We start from the raw sequence: 19742 nt of genomic DNA on the forward strand, positions 1-19742 counted from the left end.
CAGGGAATTTAGCATCTAGGGGGATAATGCTAGGTTTAAAAGTTGGGCTGAGAGCTGGTAAATATAAATGATTTTTGCTTTAGCCTCACATAGGTCTGGTCTCTCTTCTGCTATTTATTCAACTGTGGGACTAACTACATTTTAGTCTCAGCTTTTATACTCCTTTTTTTTATTTGCAGCTCTAACTGCTACTCTTTTTCTGTACCAGATACACAATCTGCCCCCATGACATCTCCTGCTAGGTCCAGTAAAAGATTGCACTCTAGAAGTGATAGGTGAGTAAAAAAAAAAAAATCCCCCTGCACTCTCATTTTTGGGGGATATTAAAATAGTGCATTAAAGTGAGTAAACATAACTCTACAGTTCATCCCGCAGATCACACATGAAGTCTCCAGAGAGAAAGAAAAGGTATGAAGGCTGCCATGAACCAGTCTTTAAGGACAAAAGACACTTTGGGATGTGTCTGCTAGAAGCTGCAGGACCTTCATCGACCATGCAGAATTTCTTTACATATATTAAACAGGAGGTGGCAGAAGATCTCAATGAACTCTCACATACTTGTAAGAGTCCTAGTTCCAGTCATACTGAGTAGCCAGAGATATCCTCATTGGAAGAGGACAATGAGCAAGAAGACACATCTCTGCCAGAGGAAGGAGGACACGTAATGGAGGAACTAGATAATAAACACACTGAATCCCTTATCTATGCCATATGCAAAACAATATGTATAGAAGAAACTATTTAAGAGGAATCATCATCCCATAAACACTTCGCAAACCTATGTAACAGACTCACAGCCTTCCCTCTACACAAGACCATAAAGGAGGTAATCTCTGAAGTATGGAATAAAGTAGAGAAAATGATCAACATGCAGAGCCAGATTTCTATGCGGTCAGCCTCACAATCACCACATTAAGTTCCCAGCATCATCCACTGGTTCATCAACAACCACATCAAGTTCCCAGCATCATCCACTGGTTCATCAACCACCACATCAAGTTCCCAGCATCATCCAAAGTTGTTCTTATTCTTGAAAAAGGATCTCTCAACATGGTCAGCCAAACCAAATATGGATGTGGTGGTTACAAAGGCTGGCCAAAAAGAACAACTTTACCTGTGGATAATGCTGGGAACTGTAAAGATCCTATGGAAAAATGCATAGGATCCTTGCAAAGCAGCAAAGACAGCATCAACATTAACATTAACGCCAATGTCAAGAGCTATGAAACAATACTTCTAAGTATCAGAGAAGGAATATCCAGATCAAATCTTTTGGACTACATGTAAAATCTACACCTGGCAGTGGAATTCCTTACCACCTATTGTTAGATCTGGTGATATGACACTGTCTGTGGCTGCAAGGAAGGCATAATAATTAAAGAAGGGGAAACATACCTCTGGAAAGAACAGCCTATGTACATTGACTATTCAAGGGAATATGCTATAAAGAGAATATCTTCCTAAAATGTATAAAAAAGCATCAGAGGGAAATATGGCTGTTCCTTCCTTCAGATAAAAAGCATAGATGAAATGCCGCCCATGACAGGAATTCCTTTCAACGTACAAAGCAGTACAAAGCTAGAAGGAAACTTAAATGTATCAAGCCTGGAGGAACAACATATCCGAAAATCATAGAAGAAGATCCTTAAACATTTCTTTCAAGGAAAATAAGAAGTTGCATTGAACACTTAATCATAAATACAAACGTTAGAGCCATACCTCTCTATTTGGCAGAATTTTAGGTCACAAACATTCAAGATTTCAATGTAATAAAGATAATCACAGAAAGCTATCATATAAGTTTAAATGGACACTATAGTCACCAGAACAACTACAGCTTATTGAATTTGTTCTGGTGAGTAGAATCATTACCTTCAGGCTTTTTGCTGTAAACACTTTCTTTTCAGAGAAAATGCAGTGTTTACATTACAGCCTAGTGATAACTTCACTGGTCACTCCTCAGATGGCTGTTAGAGATCCTTCCTGGGTCATGGCTGCCTAAAATGCATCCAAACATTCAGTATCTCCTCCCTCTGCATGCAGACACTGACCTTTTCTTCATAGAGATTCATTGATTCAATTAATCTATATGAGGAGATGCTGATTGGCTAGGGCTGTGTTTGAATCATGCTGGCTCTGCCCCTGATCTGCCTCCTTGTCAGTTTCAGCGAATCTTATGGAGAAGCATTGTGATTGGATCAGGCTACCACTTCTGATGATGTCAGTAGACTGCTTGTTTTTTTTAGGCAAACAGCATGCAGATCTACAGCTTCTAGCTTGAATATAGTAAGATTTTGCTATATTTATGGAGGAATGAGGGGCCCAGGGGGGGACTAGATGGTGGTTTTAACACTATAGGGTCAGGAATACATGTTTGTGTTCCTGACCCTATAGTGATCCTTTAAGATCAATCCATTTTTTTGTTCAAATCTTTCAACAGACATGGAAGATAAAACAACAAAAATCTCAATTACCTCCCTCCTAAACCAACAAGTAATAATTCACAGTGGCGTCGCTAGGGGTGGGGGTGGGGGGCAGAGGGGGCCATGGCCCCTCTAGGTCAGACTTTGCCCCACTTTGTGCCCCCCCCCCAATTTAAATTCAAGTTATGTTGAAAATAATTGCCAGGCTGACTGGCTGAGTCAAGCAGCGCAGCGCCCAGGCGCCGCTGTTTGTATGATCAGGGAAGATCTGACAGCCGCGAGGAAGAGTCTCACCTCTCTGTCAGAACTTCCCTGATGATTTTAGTTGTTTCCGTAATTCCAGTCGCTCGGTATCCGCTCACCGGCGCCACCGTGTGGTGAAGACCTCAGGAGGAGAACCATAGAGAGGGAGAGTGAGGGAGGAAGCAGAGCGGGAGCGCACATGGCAGCGCACGCACGGCATGGGGCCCAACCTTAGAAGAAGAAAGAAGACCCTGTAAGTCTCAGAGTAAGCACTGTAGCAAAGGGAAGCAGTGATCACTGCAGCGCAAGAGAGAGCACAGAGGAGAAGAGCAAGAGGAGAAAAGAGCAAGTAAGGGGGGGCCTGAGGCTGAGCATATGAGGGGGGGAGCATGTGCCCCCCCCTAAATATGAATGCTGGAGACGCCACTGATAATTCAGGTTCTAGAGGTAGATAAATTCAAATGGTTCTTCTTGGCTTCAAAGTCTCAAGGAAAATGGACTTCTGGATGTGCGTTCTCAATGAACTAATACCAAGCAAAATATTCAAAATGGGATCCTTGAATTCAGAATCAGAAGTTATTCTACCGGATTTCCTTCATCTTAGTTATTACATTATTAATTTACTATAACAATGTTAATATCTATACCTGTAGTTTACTACTGTATTATTTTGTACTGGCAGTTACATGCAGTTATCAATAATCTGGCTGATAGTACTTTGGTTGGCAAATGTTGTAAATGAGACAAATGGCTAGTCTGCTCAGTCATTCCCTCCACCCCCTACCCCCTTCCCACACATTTTGCTACTCCTAGCTATAAATCCCTTTAAATAACTGTGCTTCTCTACTCTTTAGGGCCAATCTTACATCCATCTCTGCAAGAAGGCCAATTCATTTTACTCGGCTCAAAACAACCCACCCACCCTGGTTACTTCTACCTACATAGCATGATCTTCCAGCTGCTTGGAACCAGTCAATCACCTTCTTATTCCCTTCACATAATATCAGCTGCTGCAGTTTATCTATTACCTCTCTCTGACATACAAATCCATCTGCTACCTTTTGTCTCCTCTCCCCCAAAACCTTTAGACTATAAGCTCACGGGCAGGGCCCCCTAACTGTTGCATCAGTCTGTTCTTATTGTATTGTCTTTTTCCCAATTGAACAGCGCGGCAGAATTTGTTGGCACTTTATAAATACATTTAAAAAAAAACTTTATTAAAGAGTGAATCCAAATGACGATACGGTCTCAGTAAACCTCAGAGATGACTGTTTCAATATCCCTATATTTTCAGTTCACCATAAATATCGGATGTTCACCAAAGTACAGCACACCAATTTAGGATGTTGCCATTTAGTCTTAACACAGCATCACAAGTTTTCACAAGTATTCTGGTCTCACTGGTAGCATTCATCAGACTCAAGGGAAATTGTCTCTGCGATATCAATGGCATATAAGACAAGAGGAATACCTGTTCCACAGGGGTTGAGAGCCCATTCAACTAGAGCAGTTGCAGCCAATGTTTTACCAGACCACACCTGCAAGGCGGCAACTTGTTCTAATATACCTATGTTCATCAAACACTATATAAAGAAAACCAGACCTGGAGGGGCTGGTAGGAGTTGGACGCCCCCTGGTGGAAATGTATATATTGGTAAATTAAAACTTAGCTTTTAATAGCATCAATATAAAATTTAGAAAAGTGGTAAAGAAAAAACCGTATATATAATTAAAAAGGTTATAGGCAGGATAGAAAATAAGCTAATAGATGGGAACTGTGTGTGACCGGAATATGTCATACGGTAACCACAACGAGAATAGGTCCCATGGGAGTGCTTAAATCATGAGAATAAACTATGGGTAACTGCTGGACACCGCAGTCCCCTAGAGAATGCTAAAGCACCTCGCTCAAAAAACACTATATAGACTTGTGAGGTCAAGTGAGATAGCTAGGTGTTGCATTATATCACAAAGTAAAAAACGTATGCTAGGATCAGATAGATGTGGGGATATGATACATAGTAGCAGCAGTAGATAATTATGTGTCTGTGTAAGAGAGACAGCTAAGTAGCAAACACAAACTGCGGCTTAGATTAGGAGGAGCATGGATAATAGTAGGGATATAGAAAAAGAAGCAACAGCTAGTAAATACCCCTAAAGTACCTAAATTGTCTCCAAGCCTCCAACTCTAAAACGGACCCCAGTGAAATAGTGTGCCACTTCTGGATTCAAACGCAGAAATGTTGTATTGTGGCATGCTCTGCCTGAATATAATGAGAAGTTAAAAGGCATCCAATATCTGCGGCTTGTATCAAAGCAGGAGAGGTATAGGAGCTAGTCTGCAGGGCTAAAAATAGAAGCATAGGCTAAGAGTTTCCCCAAAGCTTTTCTATTACCCAGCACTCAGCATACCAATCCCAAAATTCATACCCCAAAATGTGATGAAGAAATCTTGGATATCTATCTGAAGTGAGGGGGCGTGTGCTCCGACGTTCGCGCTCAGCGATCGAGCTCATTGTAAGCCACGCCCCCTCTTCACTCTGCCGTGTGCTATCTCATTACATGCCCAAATAATTAACCCTAGCAGTGCCTGAGCAGTCCAGAATACGTTGATCTGGCTGGTCTGGGCTAGTTATAGGGTATGAATAAATGGCAGAAAATGTATAATGGATAGTAGCTTATGTGGAGGTAGGGAAAAGTATAGATATATATATATATATATATATTTAATGAGACCATACATTGTGGTTATATGGTACAAGTAGGTATACAATTCCTGCCTTATAGCTTATCCATTATGTGACATTGTCTACGTAGAGAGTAGGGGGTCTGATATATTGGGGTGAGAGAGACCTCACTTAAAGTAAAGTTAAAAAGGTAATTACATGAAAACATACAGGAAAATATATACATATATACATATTGATGAATAAATTTAATTTAAGATCTTGGTGATCCTATTTAGACAATATAAGGGGTAAATGTGAATCCCTCATTTAATCCATTCGGGTTAAGTGTATTGAACCGATAAATCCAATAGCATTCTCTCCTAAGAAGCGTGAGATCAAGGTCACCTCCTCGTCGTCCAAGGGTCACTTTTTCAATGCCTGCAAATCTAATACCATTTGGATCGCCATGGTGATGACTCCTAATATGTCTGGAAATAGGAGTATCCCTGAAGTTTGTAACAGAGTGTACATGCTCCATTATTCTCCTTTTAAAAGGACGAATGGTTTTCCCGACATATCTGAGCCCACATGTGCAAATTAGTAGATAGATAATACCCTTGGTATTGCAGTCAAACACTATAGCCTCAATGTTGTAGCATCCAAGGATACTGAATTTACCAAGGCAGTTCTATATACCTAAGCTAACTTACCTTTTGTGTTAAATATTTAACAAAAAAAATTCATATCAGTGCCTGGAGCCCCCTAACTCTTATTTAAGCTTTGTTGATCTGTTCATTGATTTGAACTATAACTTATTTGAGATAACTATTAAAGGATCATTAAGGACCTATTAAAGGAAATATTCGTTTTTTGCTTTTTTCACACAAAAACAAATATGAACGCTAACTTTGGCCAGTGTTTGTGACTAAGTGGCTACTAAAAAAGACTAAACATACCCCACTTTCAATACCTTGGCTTGTCTACTTTTTCAAATGGTATGCCATTATGGGGGTAATTCTCATTCCTGGGCTACCACACCGTCTCAAAGGTAACATTACTAATCTGGCAAATTTCAATTTGAAAATGGAACGTTCTATATTTGACCCTGTAACTTTCCAAAACAACATAAAACCTGTTAATGGGGGGTACTGTTGTACTCGTGAGACATCGCTGATTACAAATATGTAATATGTAACAGTATTATGACATTTACAGCTAAAATGTGAGGCGGAACTACACATTTTTTAAAAATAAATACATTTCTCACAGTTTTTTTTATTTTATTCAGAATAAGTTATATTCCATATATGAATAGTTAATGGTAAATTAAAGCCCTGTTTCTCCTGAACAAAATGATATATAATAAGTGTGGGTGCATATAATATGAAAGAGGGGAACTACGGGTGAACAGACATATAGCGCAAATTCCAGTTTTTGTTTACGTTTTGTTTTGATCAGAACGTGCACTATTGACTCTGTCCTGAAGGGGTTAATAAATGTTTATAAACATAGTATAAACTTGGTCAGATTGCATCGTTGTGCATGCCTCTAAGGTAGGGGAGTTCCTTTAAACTCCCCCTTCCTATCCACACATCTCAGTTTCAAACCAGTTCGCTAATGACAAAAAACAAGGCATCATTGTGCAGGGGAGAGAAAGCCAACCCTGATGCCTGCTCTGCATGAATTACACATCAGACTCCCTCTCTTCTCCTCTGTTAGGATGTTGCAAGCTGGAGAGATCTTCAAACTGCACATGTTTAAATCTGTCAGTCATATCCAATTCACTTCTTTTTTTTTTTTGCATTCCTAGGGATAGGACATTGATTGGTTAGGTCAGTGTCCCTCCTGGAGTGGAAAGCATAATAAAGAAGAAGCAGATAAATATATATATTATTTTTTTTTTTACTCCTATTTTCAGCCTGCAGAGTGAGCTAAAACTTTCAATGCAAATGAGACAGTCATCTTGGACTAGTGACTCATGTCCATTTAGGAAAAAAACAAAACATGTTGTTCAAACAGTCAACCCACAATGTCATGCTTATTTATCATTACCAACAAATAAAGGAGTAGGAAACTCCATGGCAAAGTAAGGCCAGAATGTGATGTTGACGTAGACCATCATAAAAATGTTAAGTTACATATGCCGTTTTTTGTACCATGAAAGATGGAATTGCTCTTGGGTGGAGTACTAACAGTTGGCAAGTGAGTGCTTTTTCTTTTACACTAGCCATGATATGCCCTTTTTCTGAGTTATTCCATCAAAATATCACACGCGCGTGGTTGTCATAATACCTTATCTTACATTTATAGAACAAAGATATATTGTGGAAATGCTAAAAAAACATATCCAGATTTGAAAATGAAACTTCACTTACTCTATTAATCAACATACTTTACATGTAAAACATGTTCCCTTGCTACTATACATACGTCATGATAGATGATTGTGTCAGATTATCCCTTCATAGTCTTTTGAAGTAAGATTTTTGTTTGACTTGGATGAGAGGCCCATTCTGGTTAGAAGGCTATTAAAGTTCCTATCTCCTTCTCTGTCAAATTTCCATTAACTTCTTAGCCATGGGAAATGCTTCTAATGCAGAATATCTGCTGGAACAGCTTTATTTCAATGTACTTGGCAGGATGATTTAAACCTTTTCAAGGGTCAACCAGATGTTTGTACATGAACAGTAGATATAACTAGACATGTAGAGCGTAAATGGCTGATTTGCTGCAGAATATCAAGTGACTAGGCCAGAAATTGAATGATGTAAATCACATGGGTCAGTATAGTATTGTAGTACAGAATGAAACAGAATTCATACATTTTACATTTTATGGTGCGTATACATCGGGGTTAGCCATGGAGTAGATACTGGACTATATGAAAACAACATATTTTATTAATCTAAACTAGTCTTAAAGTTGTTAGCGAGCTATAGTTTTTAAAATTAGGGATACACGTTTTGCCACTCTGGATATTAGTTAGAATCTATAAGTAAATTATGGGTGTGATGGTAAAAATATGTGCATAGAGTTTTAACATTGGATTAAATGGAGTACATATTTTTTCATGTGTTCTTTTTTTCTCCTAAATCGTGAAATTCCTTTCACTTGTTCTCACGGAATAAACTAAATCTGATCATCTACAACACTAACATGCAAAGAGAAGATCATATATTCCCATATGTTGTATTTATTATAAATTATTCGAATGTTTATTATAACAAAATATTTACATTTTATCTGATATAGACAGGCACAACAACGCAGATAACAGTTGGTAATAACATGTAGCAATATTTTGCTATCAACCAGGTGTCACCATGCTGATTTCTACCTTTTGTATCTTGGTTAGTGGATTGTGATGTCCTTACTGACATAGGAGATTGTTTCTGCTCTCCCTTGTTAGTAAACTCTTTGATACAGAGTCTATGCTGAAGAATTGATTGACAGTTGAGAGAAAGACCTATTTCAAAATCTGCTAGCACTGTGTATAGATAGAATTTCTGCTCTTTCTAAACAGTATAAGTTATAATAGGCAGGACAGGTAGAACACTTTAGCCTGCTGGAGTGCTTTATGTGTAAAATGTGTGTTCTCTTTCTTCATTTTACAAAAAGTGCAAATTTCAATAAAAATTGTCACTTTTATAAATTAACCTTGTTATACCGCCCTGGCTGTCAACCAGACAAAATGTCCTGTTACTTCCTGGTAGTTTAGCACAGTTGAGCCAAACTCAAGAGGCAGGAATGCCTTGCAAAGACTTATCACTGAGCTGCATTGGGAAGTCTGTGATTGGACAGCAGCAGAAAGTCTCAGCTAGGGAAGAAGGAAAGGGCTTGCAAAGACTGCAGACAAGTGATCTGCAACTTCTACGAGCTGTATTTAGAAATATCCAGATTGAAAAATGCATAATTAAATGCAGCATAATTTCATTGGTGGTACATATACTAAATATTGAATTTTTACTTTTTTTTTGTATTTGGGCAGTGGAGTGTCCCTTTAAACCATCCAGTCCTAAGCATAGCCTAGGCCAGGGATAGGCAACCTTCAGCACTCCAAATATTATGTACATTCCCCATAATGCTCTTACACCCATAATGCTGGCAAAGCATCATGGGAGGTGTAGTCCAAAACATCTGGAGTGCCGAAGGTTGCCTTTGCTTAGCCCAGGTTATGCTGTTGGAAACAGACTGCTTTTCAATTATGCAACAATGCTTTTTGGCACAGTACCATTTCACTGTTTCTTAATTTACACCTAACATTTCAAATGCAGTAATTTAAGACAATACCGTATATACACGAGTATAAGTCGAGTTTTTCGGCACATTTTTTGTGCTGAAAAACCCCAACTCGACTTATACTCGAGTCAATGTCTGTATTATGGCAATTTACATTGCCATAATACAGACAAGGGGCTGTTTAGGAGGGGTCTGGCAGAGAGCTGTTACACTCCTCTCCTGCAGCTCCTGTCAGCTCCCTTCTCCTCCGCGCCGGTCCGGTCTGCACCCCTGTCAGCTCCCAGTGTAAGTCTCGCGAGAGTCATAGCGGGGTCATAGCGCGGCCGCGAGACTTACACTGGGAGCTGACAGGGGAGCTGACCGGACCGGCGCGGAGGAGAAGGGAGCTGACAGGAGCTGCAGGAGAGGAACTGCCAATGCCACTGGACCACCAGGGAGTGAGAGCCCCCCTCCCTGCCATGTATCAAGCAGGGAGGGGGGACGAAAATAAATATAAATAATAATAAAATAATATTTTAAAAATAATAATAAAATAAATAATAATATAAACCCCAAAACATTTAAATAATAATTAAAAAATAATAATAAAAATGCCCACCCCCCCCACCAAGGCTCTGCAACACATACACAAACACACACTGCATCACACACACTCACACTCATATACACACACACTGCACTCATACGCACACACTGCACTCATTATATACACACACTGTAAATAAATATTCAATTAATATAATTTTTTTAGGATCTAATTTTATTTAGAAATTTACCAGTAGCTGCTGCATTTCCCACCCTAGTCTTATACTTGAGTCAATACGTTTTCCCAGTTTTCTGGGATAAAATTAAGTGCCTCGGCTTATATTCGGGTCGGCTTATACTCGAGTATATACGGTATATTAAATGTAAACTATTTTAGTTGGCAAAGTTACAGTAAATAGATGTTATTTATTGCAAGCTATTTGACAAAAAAACAAACCACACAGTTCAATAACGATTATTAAGAAAATACTCCATTAAATAGAAACAAATACAAATCTGAGTGTTTTTGCCATAATTGCTAAACCTAGTTTAAAAAAGAACAAGTAACGCTAACCATTGTCATAGGAGTATAGTAAACATTAGCCAAAGGGGACAAACTTATAGACATCACTGGTGAGTAAGACAGAAAAAAAAGCTTATGAGAAGTAAATAATTACAATGTGTGTATGTTTCTCCCTCTCCCACTTATAAATGTTTGATTATACTGAATAATTATTAAGTCGTTCTCACAACCAGCCGTCTGTGTTTCATCCTGGTCTAAAGACTCCCGACCCTGAACATGGCATCCAGTAACATTAAGGAAAGGAAAACTTGCATAGAAATGAAGGGACCTTTATTCCCAAACAATGAGGTAAAACAAATAGCATGGTATCGAAAAATCAGACAATATAACATTTACATAAAAATACAATAAAAAGTTAACATTAAAGTTCTGCTAAAGGTAGGAGAAGGAAAACTAAGAGATCTATAAATTGAAGTCAATGGTAATACTCAATAAAAGGCTAATTTGTTTTTTTAAGAAACCTAATATCATTGTAATGTGTTAAGATTGCAATTAATGCTTTATGGTATTTCAATAACATAATTTTCGTCTCCTATTTTAATAAATTTTTTTTACTAAAATTATATTTAAATATATGTTATAATTCCTGATTTTTTAAAAAAAAATCAACAGCAAGTGTAACTGATAATATGGAAATTATCACTGTTTTATAAAACTTTTCGTATATAGTTGATATTACAATCCTGAAATCAATAATGCAAACAAAAAAAAAAAAATCCTGTCTGTCTTTTGCTTCTGTGGCATGAATGTTTTCATTAAGCCATTACTCTGGCGGATCCAGAGCCTTATCTCGGGAGGGGCACTCAGATTATTTAAAGAAACAATCCAGGCACAATAACGACTACAGCTCTCTGTGGCTCCCTCCCAGAGTAAATAGTCATACTGTTTAAGAACAGTTTGACAATTTACCTGGGGTCTGCCAGGGGCTGTAGTAGGGGATAGGGCCTCTAGTAATGTGTGTGTGTGTATGGGAGGCACTGAGTGTGTGAGGGATGCAGGATGGGTATGGGAGGCAGTGTGTGTGAATGGTGCAGAGTTTGCGTGTGTACAGGAGGCAGTGCATGTGTGAGGGTTGCAGTGTGTGTATGTAGGACAGTGTGTGTGTGGGGTACTGTGGGAGCACTGTGTGTGGGAGGGGCAGTGCGTCTTTGTGTGAGAGGTGTAGTGTGTGCATGGGAGTGCAGTGTGTATATGTGGGGTGCAGTGGGGTGCAGTGGGAGCACTGTGTGTATGGGACCAGTGTGTGTATGAGGGTGTAGTGGGGCAGTGTGTGTATGGGAGTGCAGTTGTGGAAGTGTGTGTATGGGGGTGCAGTGTTTGTGTGGGGGAGCACTGTGTTTATGGGGGTGTAGTGTGTGTGGAGGGGAGAAGTGTGTGTGTGGGTGCAGTGTTTGTATGGGGGTGTAGTGTGTGTGTATGGGGGTACAGTGGGGGAAGTGTATGTATGGGGGTGCAGTGGGGGCAGTGTGTGATAGATTATGTATGGGGTGCAGGGGGGCAGTGTATGATATATTATGTATGGGGGTGCAGTGTGTATATGGGGGGCAGTGGGGCAGTGTGTCTATAGGGGGCTGTGGGGACACTGTGTATATGTGGGGGCAGTGTGTATATAGGGGGCTGTCGGGGCAGTGTGTATAAGGGGGCTGTGTGTATATAGGGGGCTGTGGGGGCAGTGTGTATATGTGGGGGAAGTGTGTATAAGGGGCTGTGGGGGCAGTGTGTGTGGTGGAGCAGTGTGTATATAGGGGGTTGTGGGGGCAGTGTGTCTAAGGCTGTGCTGTGAGGACAGCGTGTCTATGGGGGGCTGTGGGGGCAGTGTGTCTATGGGGGCTGGGGTCAGTGTGTCTATGGGGGACTGTGGAGGCAGTGTGTATATGAGGGGCTGTGTGTATATGGGGGCTATGGGGGCAGTGTACCTATGGAGGGCTATGGGGGCAGTGTGTATATGGGGGGCTGTGAAGGCAGTGTGTGAGTAGTTGGGGGAGGGGGCAAATTAAAACAAATGTGGTTTTATTTTTAATTTAAAAAATATTCTTTATAATCCCCCCTCCCTTCTTGGATCCAGCTTCCAGTGGGTAGACCTCTCCTAGTCCAGAGAGCAAAGCAGGGTGCTCTTACAAGAGCAACTGTAGTGATCCAAGGGAGTATAGTGATTATAGCAATCCCCAGAGTGTGAATATAGCTCTTCAATCCCTCAGACATGAGCCTAGACTTCATGAACGGTAAAATAAATCTCAGTTTAATGGGAGCCACACTTGGCCTTATATGACAATCCCCATGCAAGGTGTATGCCCACATGGACCTGATGATAGACTAATTTGCAACTTCACAGACCAATAACAATAAGGTTACAAGGCACGACACTCCCACACACCACACGCAATCCCTCCTCTCTGCCTGGGAGATAATTGGATTAGTAACTGTACTAATTCTAATTCTAATTATCTCCAAGCACAGAAAAAACATACTTTAAAAAAAAAAAAACACCCCAAAAGTACCCTAAAAATACATGAAACCCCAAAAATGTTAATTTTTGGGAGTCTTACTTTTGAATGACCGTGCATATGGTCCTATGCCCAAAACAGTTACAGGGAATCAGGGCCAACGGTCAATCTCTCTGTCTGGAGTATAAAAGTACATAACTCACATGAACAGAGCCTTTTTAAGTGCATTTGGGCAAGGTATAGTGCAGGGCCCATAGTCCTGAGGCAATAGGCTGTCCAGCAGGCCCCTCCAAGAACCTGTGACGAGGTTCAATTCGTCACAACCCCCCTCCCTCTCACCATCACCCCCCATCTCCCTATCACCCTGCTCTCCTTATCACCTCCCCCCTCTCCCTCTCACCATCACCCCCTCTCCCTCTAACCATCACCCCCTCTCCCTCTCATCACCCCCTCTCCCTCTCATCACCCCCCTCCCCCTCTCATCACCCCCTTTCCCTCTCACCATCACCCCCTCTCCCTCTCATCACCCCCTTTCCCTCTCACCATCACCCCCTATCCCTCTCACCATCACCCTCCCACACCATCACCCCCTCTCCCTCTCACCATCACTCCACATACCTTCACCCCCTCTCTCTCTCTCACCATCACCCCCTCTCTCTCTCACCATCACCCCCTCCCTCTCACCATCACCCCCCCTCTCACCATCACCCCCTCTCCCACACCATCACCCCCCTCTCACCATTACCCCCCTCTCACCATCATCCCCTCTCCCTCGCACCATCATGCCCCTCCCTCACACTATTAACCCCCTCTCCCTCTCACCATCACCCCCCACACCATCACCCCCTCTCCCTCTCACCATCACCCCCGCACCAGCACCCACCTCTCCCTCTCACCATCACCCCCACACCAGCACCCCGTCTCCCTCTCACCACCCCCCCACACCAGCACCCCTCTCTCCCTCTCACCATCACCCCCACACCATCACTCCCCTCTCCCTCTCCCTCTCACCATCACCCCCCCACACCATCACCTCCCTCTCCCTTTCACCATCACCCCCACACCATCACCCCCTCTCACCATCACCCCCCACACCATCTCTCCCCTCTCCCTCTCACCATCACCCCCCCACAACATCACCTCCATCTCCCTCTCACCATCACACCCCACACCATCACCCCCTCTCCCTCTCACCATCACCCCCCACACCAGCACCCCCTCTCCCTCTCACCATCACCCCCACACCATCACTCCCCTCTCCCTCTCCCTCTCACATCACCCCCCCACACCATCACCTCCCTCTCCCTTTCACCATCACCCCCACACCATCACTCCCCTCTCCCTCTCCCTCTCACCATCATCCCCCCACACCATCCCCCCTCTCCCTCTCACCATCACCCCCTCTCCCTCTCACCATCACCCCCTCTCCCTCTCACCATCACCCCTCCTTTCCCTCTCACCATTACCCCCCTCTCCCTCTCACCATCATTGGAATGGCCTTACATGCAGAAGTGTTAGAAGTTAACACAGTGAGGGAGTTTAAGCATGCGTGGGATAGGCATAAGGCTTTCCTAGATATAAGAGACTAATGGAAGTATTTAGAAAATTGGTGGGCCGAATGCCTCTTATCTGCTGTCACATTCTATGTTTTCCTAATTTATATTGCTACTGTAAAATTATAGTGCATGTGAGACTTCTTTGTGAAAATGTGTAGGTTTGTTTCATTATTTTGGAGATGTTTATCATAATATGTCACTTGTATGAGTAACATGGCATTTAAAAACATTGCAAAAACATTTTCCTACTCGTGTAAATGAGGACTGCTATGGAAAACCATTGACGATACTTACAATTTAACAACAATATATCTAAAATAATATTTATATGTGTATTATGATTTATTTTTTATAATATACGGTGATAAAATAAAATATTTTACTTAAATTAAATGTACCGTATATACTCGAGTATAAGACGAGTTTTTCAGCACATTTTTTGTGCTGAAAAACACTCACTCGTCTTATACTCGAGTCAGTTGTCTGTATTATGGCAATTTACATTGCCATAATACAGACATGGACCGGGGGCTGTCAGGAAGCTGTAACTTACCTTCACCGCAGCTCCTGTCAGCTCCCTTCTCTCTCCTCCGTCCGTGCAGCTCCCAGGTCAGCTTCCTCTGCAACTCTCGCGAGAGCCGCGGGGTCAGAGCGTTGCCACGGGCTACCGTGGCAACGCTCCGCGCGGCCGCGAGAGTTGCAGAGGGAGCTGACCTGGGAGCTGCACGGACGGAGGAGAGAGAAGGGAGCTGACAGGAGCTGCGGTGAAGGTAAGTTACAGCTTCCTGACAGCCCCCCTCCTACAGCCCATCCACTGGACCACCAGGGAGTGAGAGCCCCCCTCCCTGGCCAGCTAACAAGCAGGGAGGGGGGACGAAAAAATAAATAAAAAAAATAATAATAATAAAATAAAAAAAAATAATAATAAAAAAAAATAATAACATAAAAAATATATATATTACAATAATAATTAAATAATAATAATAATTAATAAAATGCCCACCCCCACCAATGCTCTGCACTCACACACACACACACTGCACTCACACACACACACTGCATTCATACACACACTGCATTCATACACACACTCATACACACACTGCACTGCATTCATTATATACACACACTGCATTCATACACACACTGCATACACACTGCATTCATACATACACACTGCATTCACACTGCACTCATACACACACTGCACTGCATTCATTATATACACACTGCACTCACACACTGCACTCATATACACACACTACACTGCATTCATTATATACACACTGCACTCATACACACACACTGCACTCATACACACACATTGCACTCATATACACACACTGCACTCCATTCATTATATACACACTGCATTCATACACACACTGCATTCATACATACACTGCATACACACTGCATTCATACATACACACTGCACTCATACATACACACTGCACTCATACACACACTGCACTGCATTCATTATATACACACTGCACTCACACACTGCACTCATATACACACACTACACTGCACTCATATACACACACTGCACTCCATTCATTATATACACACTGCATTCATACACACACTGCATTCATACATACACTGCATACACACTGCATTCATACATACACACTGCACTCATACATACACACTGCACTCATACACACTGCACTGCATTCATTATAAACACACTGCACTCACACACTGCACTCATATACACACACTACACTGCATTCATTATATACACACTGCACTCATACAGACACACTGCACTCATATACACACACTGCACTCATATACACACACTGCACTCATATACACACACTGCACTCCATTCATTATATACACACTGCATTCATACACACACTGCATTCATACACACACTGCATACACACTGCATTCATACATACACACTGCACTCATACACACACTGCACTGCATTCATTATATACACACTGCACTCACACACTGCACTCATATACACACACTACACTGCATTCATTATATACACACTGCACTCATACACACACTGCACTCATACACACACATTGCACTCATATACACACACTGCACTCCATTCATTATATACACACTGCATTCATACACACACTGCATTCATACATACACTGCATACACACTGCATTCATACATACACACTGCACTCATACATACACACTGCACTCATACACACACTGCACTGCATTCATTATATACACACTGCACTCACACACTGCACTCATATACACACACTACACTGCACTCATATACACACACTGCACTCCATTCATTATATACACGCTGCATTCATACACACACTGCATTCATACATACACTGCATACACACTGCATTCATACATACACACTGCACTCATACATACACACTGCACTGCATTCATTATAAACACACTGCACTCACACACTGCACTCATATACACACACTACACTGCATTCATTATATACACACTGCACTCATACAGACACACTGCACTCATATACACACACTGCACTCATATACACACACTGCACTCCATTCATTATATACACACTGCATTCATACACACACTGCATTCATACACACACTGCATACACACTGCATTCATACATACACACTGCACTCATACATACACACTGCACTCATACATACACACTGCATTCACACTGCACTCATACACACACTGCACTGCATTCATTATATACACACTGCACTCATACACACACACTGCACTCATATACACACACTGCACTCATATACACACACTGCACTCCATTCATTATATACACACTGCATTCATACACACACTGTATTCATACATACACACTGCACTCATACATACACACTGCATTCACACTGCACTGCATTCATTATATACACACTGCACTCACACACTGCATTCATTATATACACACTGCATACACACTGCACTCATACACACACTGCACTGCATTCATTATACACACACTGCACTCATACACACACTGCACTCATATACACACACTGCACTCCATTCATTATATACACACTGCATTCATACACACACTGCATACACACACAGCATTCATATACACACTGCATTCATACACACACACACACACTGCATTATTATATACACACACTGTAAATAAATATTCAGTTAATATAACTTTTTTAGGATCTAATTTTATTTAGAAATTTACCAGTAGCTGCTGCATTTTCCACCCTAGTCTTATACTCGAGTCAATAAGTTTTCCCAGTTTTTTGGGGTAAAATTAGGGGCCTCGGCTTATATTCGGGTCGGCTTATACTCGAGTATATACGGTATGTTAAATCCATTAAACAAAAACAAACAACATTTTTGTTCTTGTTGTTCTACAGGCACATACCAAAATGGAATCTGAAGATGAAATTTTAAACCTGGAATCTGAGCAGAAAATAATGCCAAAAAATAAGTCAGAAAACAAGCCTTCTATAGAATTAATATACTCAATCAATGACAAACCTTCATGGTATTTGTGTATCATTTTGGCACTCCAGGTCAGTTTATTATATATATATTTTTTAAATATTAAAGATAGGTTGTACATAGTTCGGGTTCCACTGGCATATTTGGCACATTATGGTAACATCAGACGCATAGCAAGCTTTATCAGGTTATATCACAACACTTTTAACAATCAAGGTAAACCATATCCCAAGGGAATAGTTTTTGGCAGGTACATGTAGCTAGTGCCCCTGTAGTATGGGGGAAGCCTCTTTGCATCTAAAGATATCAGTGTCATGGTGGAACTGCTCTACAAGGTGCAGCCAATGGACAGGCAAATAGTGAATGAAGAGGCCTGGTTATCTTGCAGGACAATTGTCTCAACAAGCAACCCTCCCCCTCCCGCATCACCAAACATCGATTAGCTTTCAGGTGCCCATTCCCTTCGTCATGTGTAAATATCTTTCAATTTACATCTAGCTGGGATTAAGCTTTTGGCAGTATTCGGGAAATGCCGCATCAGGGACTTCTTATAAGCCGAAACCGGCATTTTGTTATGATGGAGCAGCGTAGGAAGGGGCTTTAGTGGTATGTCTGAAACTAGGATGTCAATAAACATTTTGTGAATCTGTTTCCAATATGAAGCGATCAGTGGGCATGACTACCAAATGTAAAAGTCTGTGTCCCCTGTGGCATCACATCACTAGCACAGGACACTCGGCATAATGCTCATGCAGAATAACCTTGCCGTGGTCCTGTACCAGCATTTCAAGAGTTTGTAATTGAGTTCTTGCAGTTTGTAGCTAATCATCCTCTGGTGGGAGAGAATGCACATTTTATCCAATTGCAGATCTGACAGCGCGGTGCCTGTGGCTTGTTCCCATAGCAACTGATATTTTGCTGGGGGACCCTGTGTAGCAGTTAGCAATATGGCATAAAGAACAGATATCCCACAAACGTAGGTGGTCTCCATCAATGCACAGGATCTCAAAATGAGGTATAAGGTGTTCCCCAGGGAGTGAAATGTAGTAGCACTGGATCTGAAAATATCAGAACCTGTGCTATCCTGTAAATCTTATTTTTTATGTTGTAAACGAAGTAGCTTGAGTGTTAGAATATCAAATGAAAAATAGTAAATAAGTATTTATATACTTAATGTTAAAAATGTTGTTATCGTTGCGAAGTTGAACTTATAATTTGTGCAATAAGAAAGAAAAATAAATTCAAAGAAAGAGAAAGCAAGGTGCAAAAAAAGACCAGAGGTTAAAGGTGTGTCTAGGTTACTAGTTTTGCTAGTCTCATTGTTCATCTGTACTGTGAGAGAATTTAGATGAAGTCTGAGTTGATCACTTTCTATTGTGACATATCAAAAAAAAAAAAAAAAAACAGACTGGAAGAAATGAGATTTCATCTAAGGTAAAGAAAATGTTTTTTTTTTTTTACAGTAAGAGTAATAAGGGTATGGAATTCTCTGCCTGAAGAGGTGATTTTATCAGAGTCCATACAGATGTTTAAACTGAAATTGGATAAATACTTGCAAAAACATAACATACAGGGATATAATTTCTAATTAGTTGGGTAATAGCTGCTTGATCC

The 19742-nt window shown here is 41.1% G+C and overlaps 1 protein-coding gene across 2 annotated transcripts in view; it reads left to right on the forward strand.

Annotated features, from left to right (window-relative positions):
* The first annotated feature begins 10886 nt into the window (after window positions 1–10886).
* Window positions 10887–19742, forward strand: part of LOC134602337 (solute carrier family 23 member 2-like) — a 267129-nt gene continuing 258273 nt past the window's right edge. For both annotated transcript variants that reach the window (XM_063447122.1, XM_063447123.1), the window contains exons 1-2: window positions 10887–10970; window positions 18041–18199. In XM_063447122.1, coding sequence (XP_063303192.1) covers window positions 10899–10970; window positions 18041–18199 — 231 coding nt within the window. In that variant the 5' untranslated portion in view covers window positions 10887–10898. The remainder of the gene's footprint in view (window positions 10971–18040; window positions 18200–19742) is intronic.

This window comes from Pelobates fuscus, chromosome 3, assembly GCF_036172605.1.
Source record: "Pelobates fuscus isolate aPelFus1 chromosome 3, aPelFus1.pri, whole genome shotgun sequence".
Lineage (NCBI taxonomy): Eukaryota > Metazoa > Chordata > Amphibia > Anura > Pelobatidae > Pelobates > Pelobates fuscus.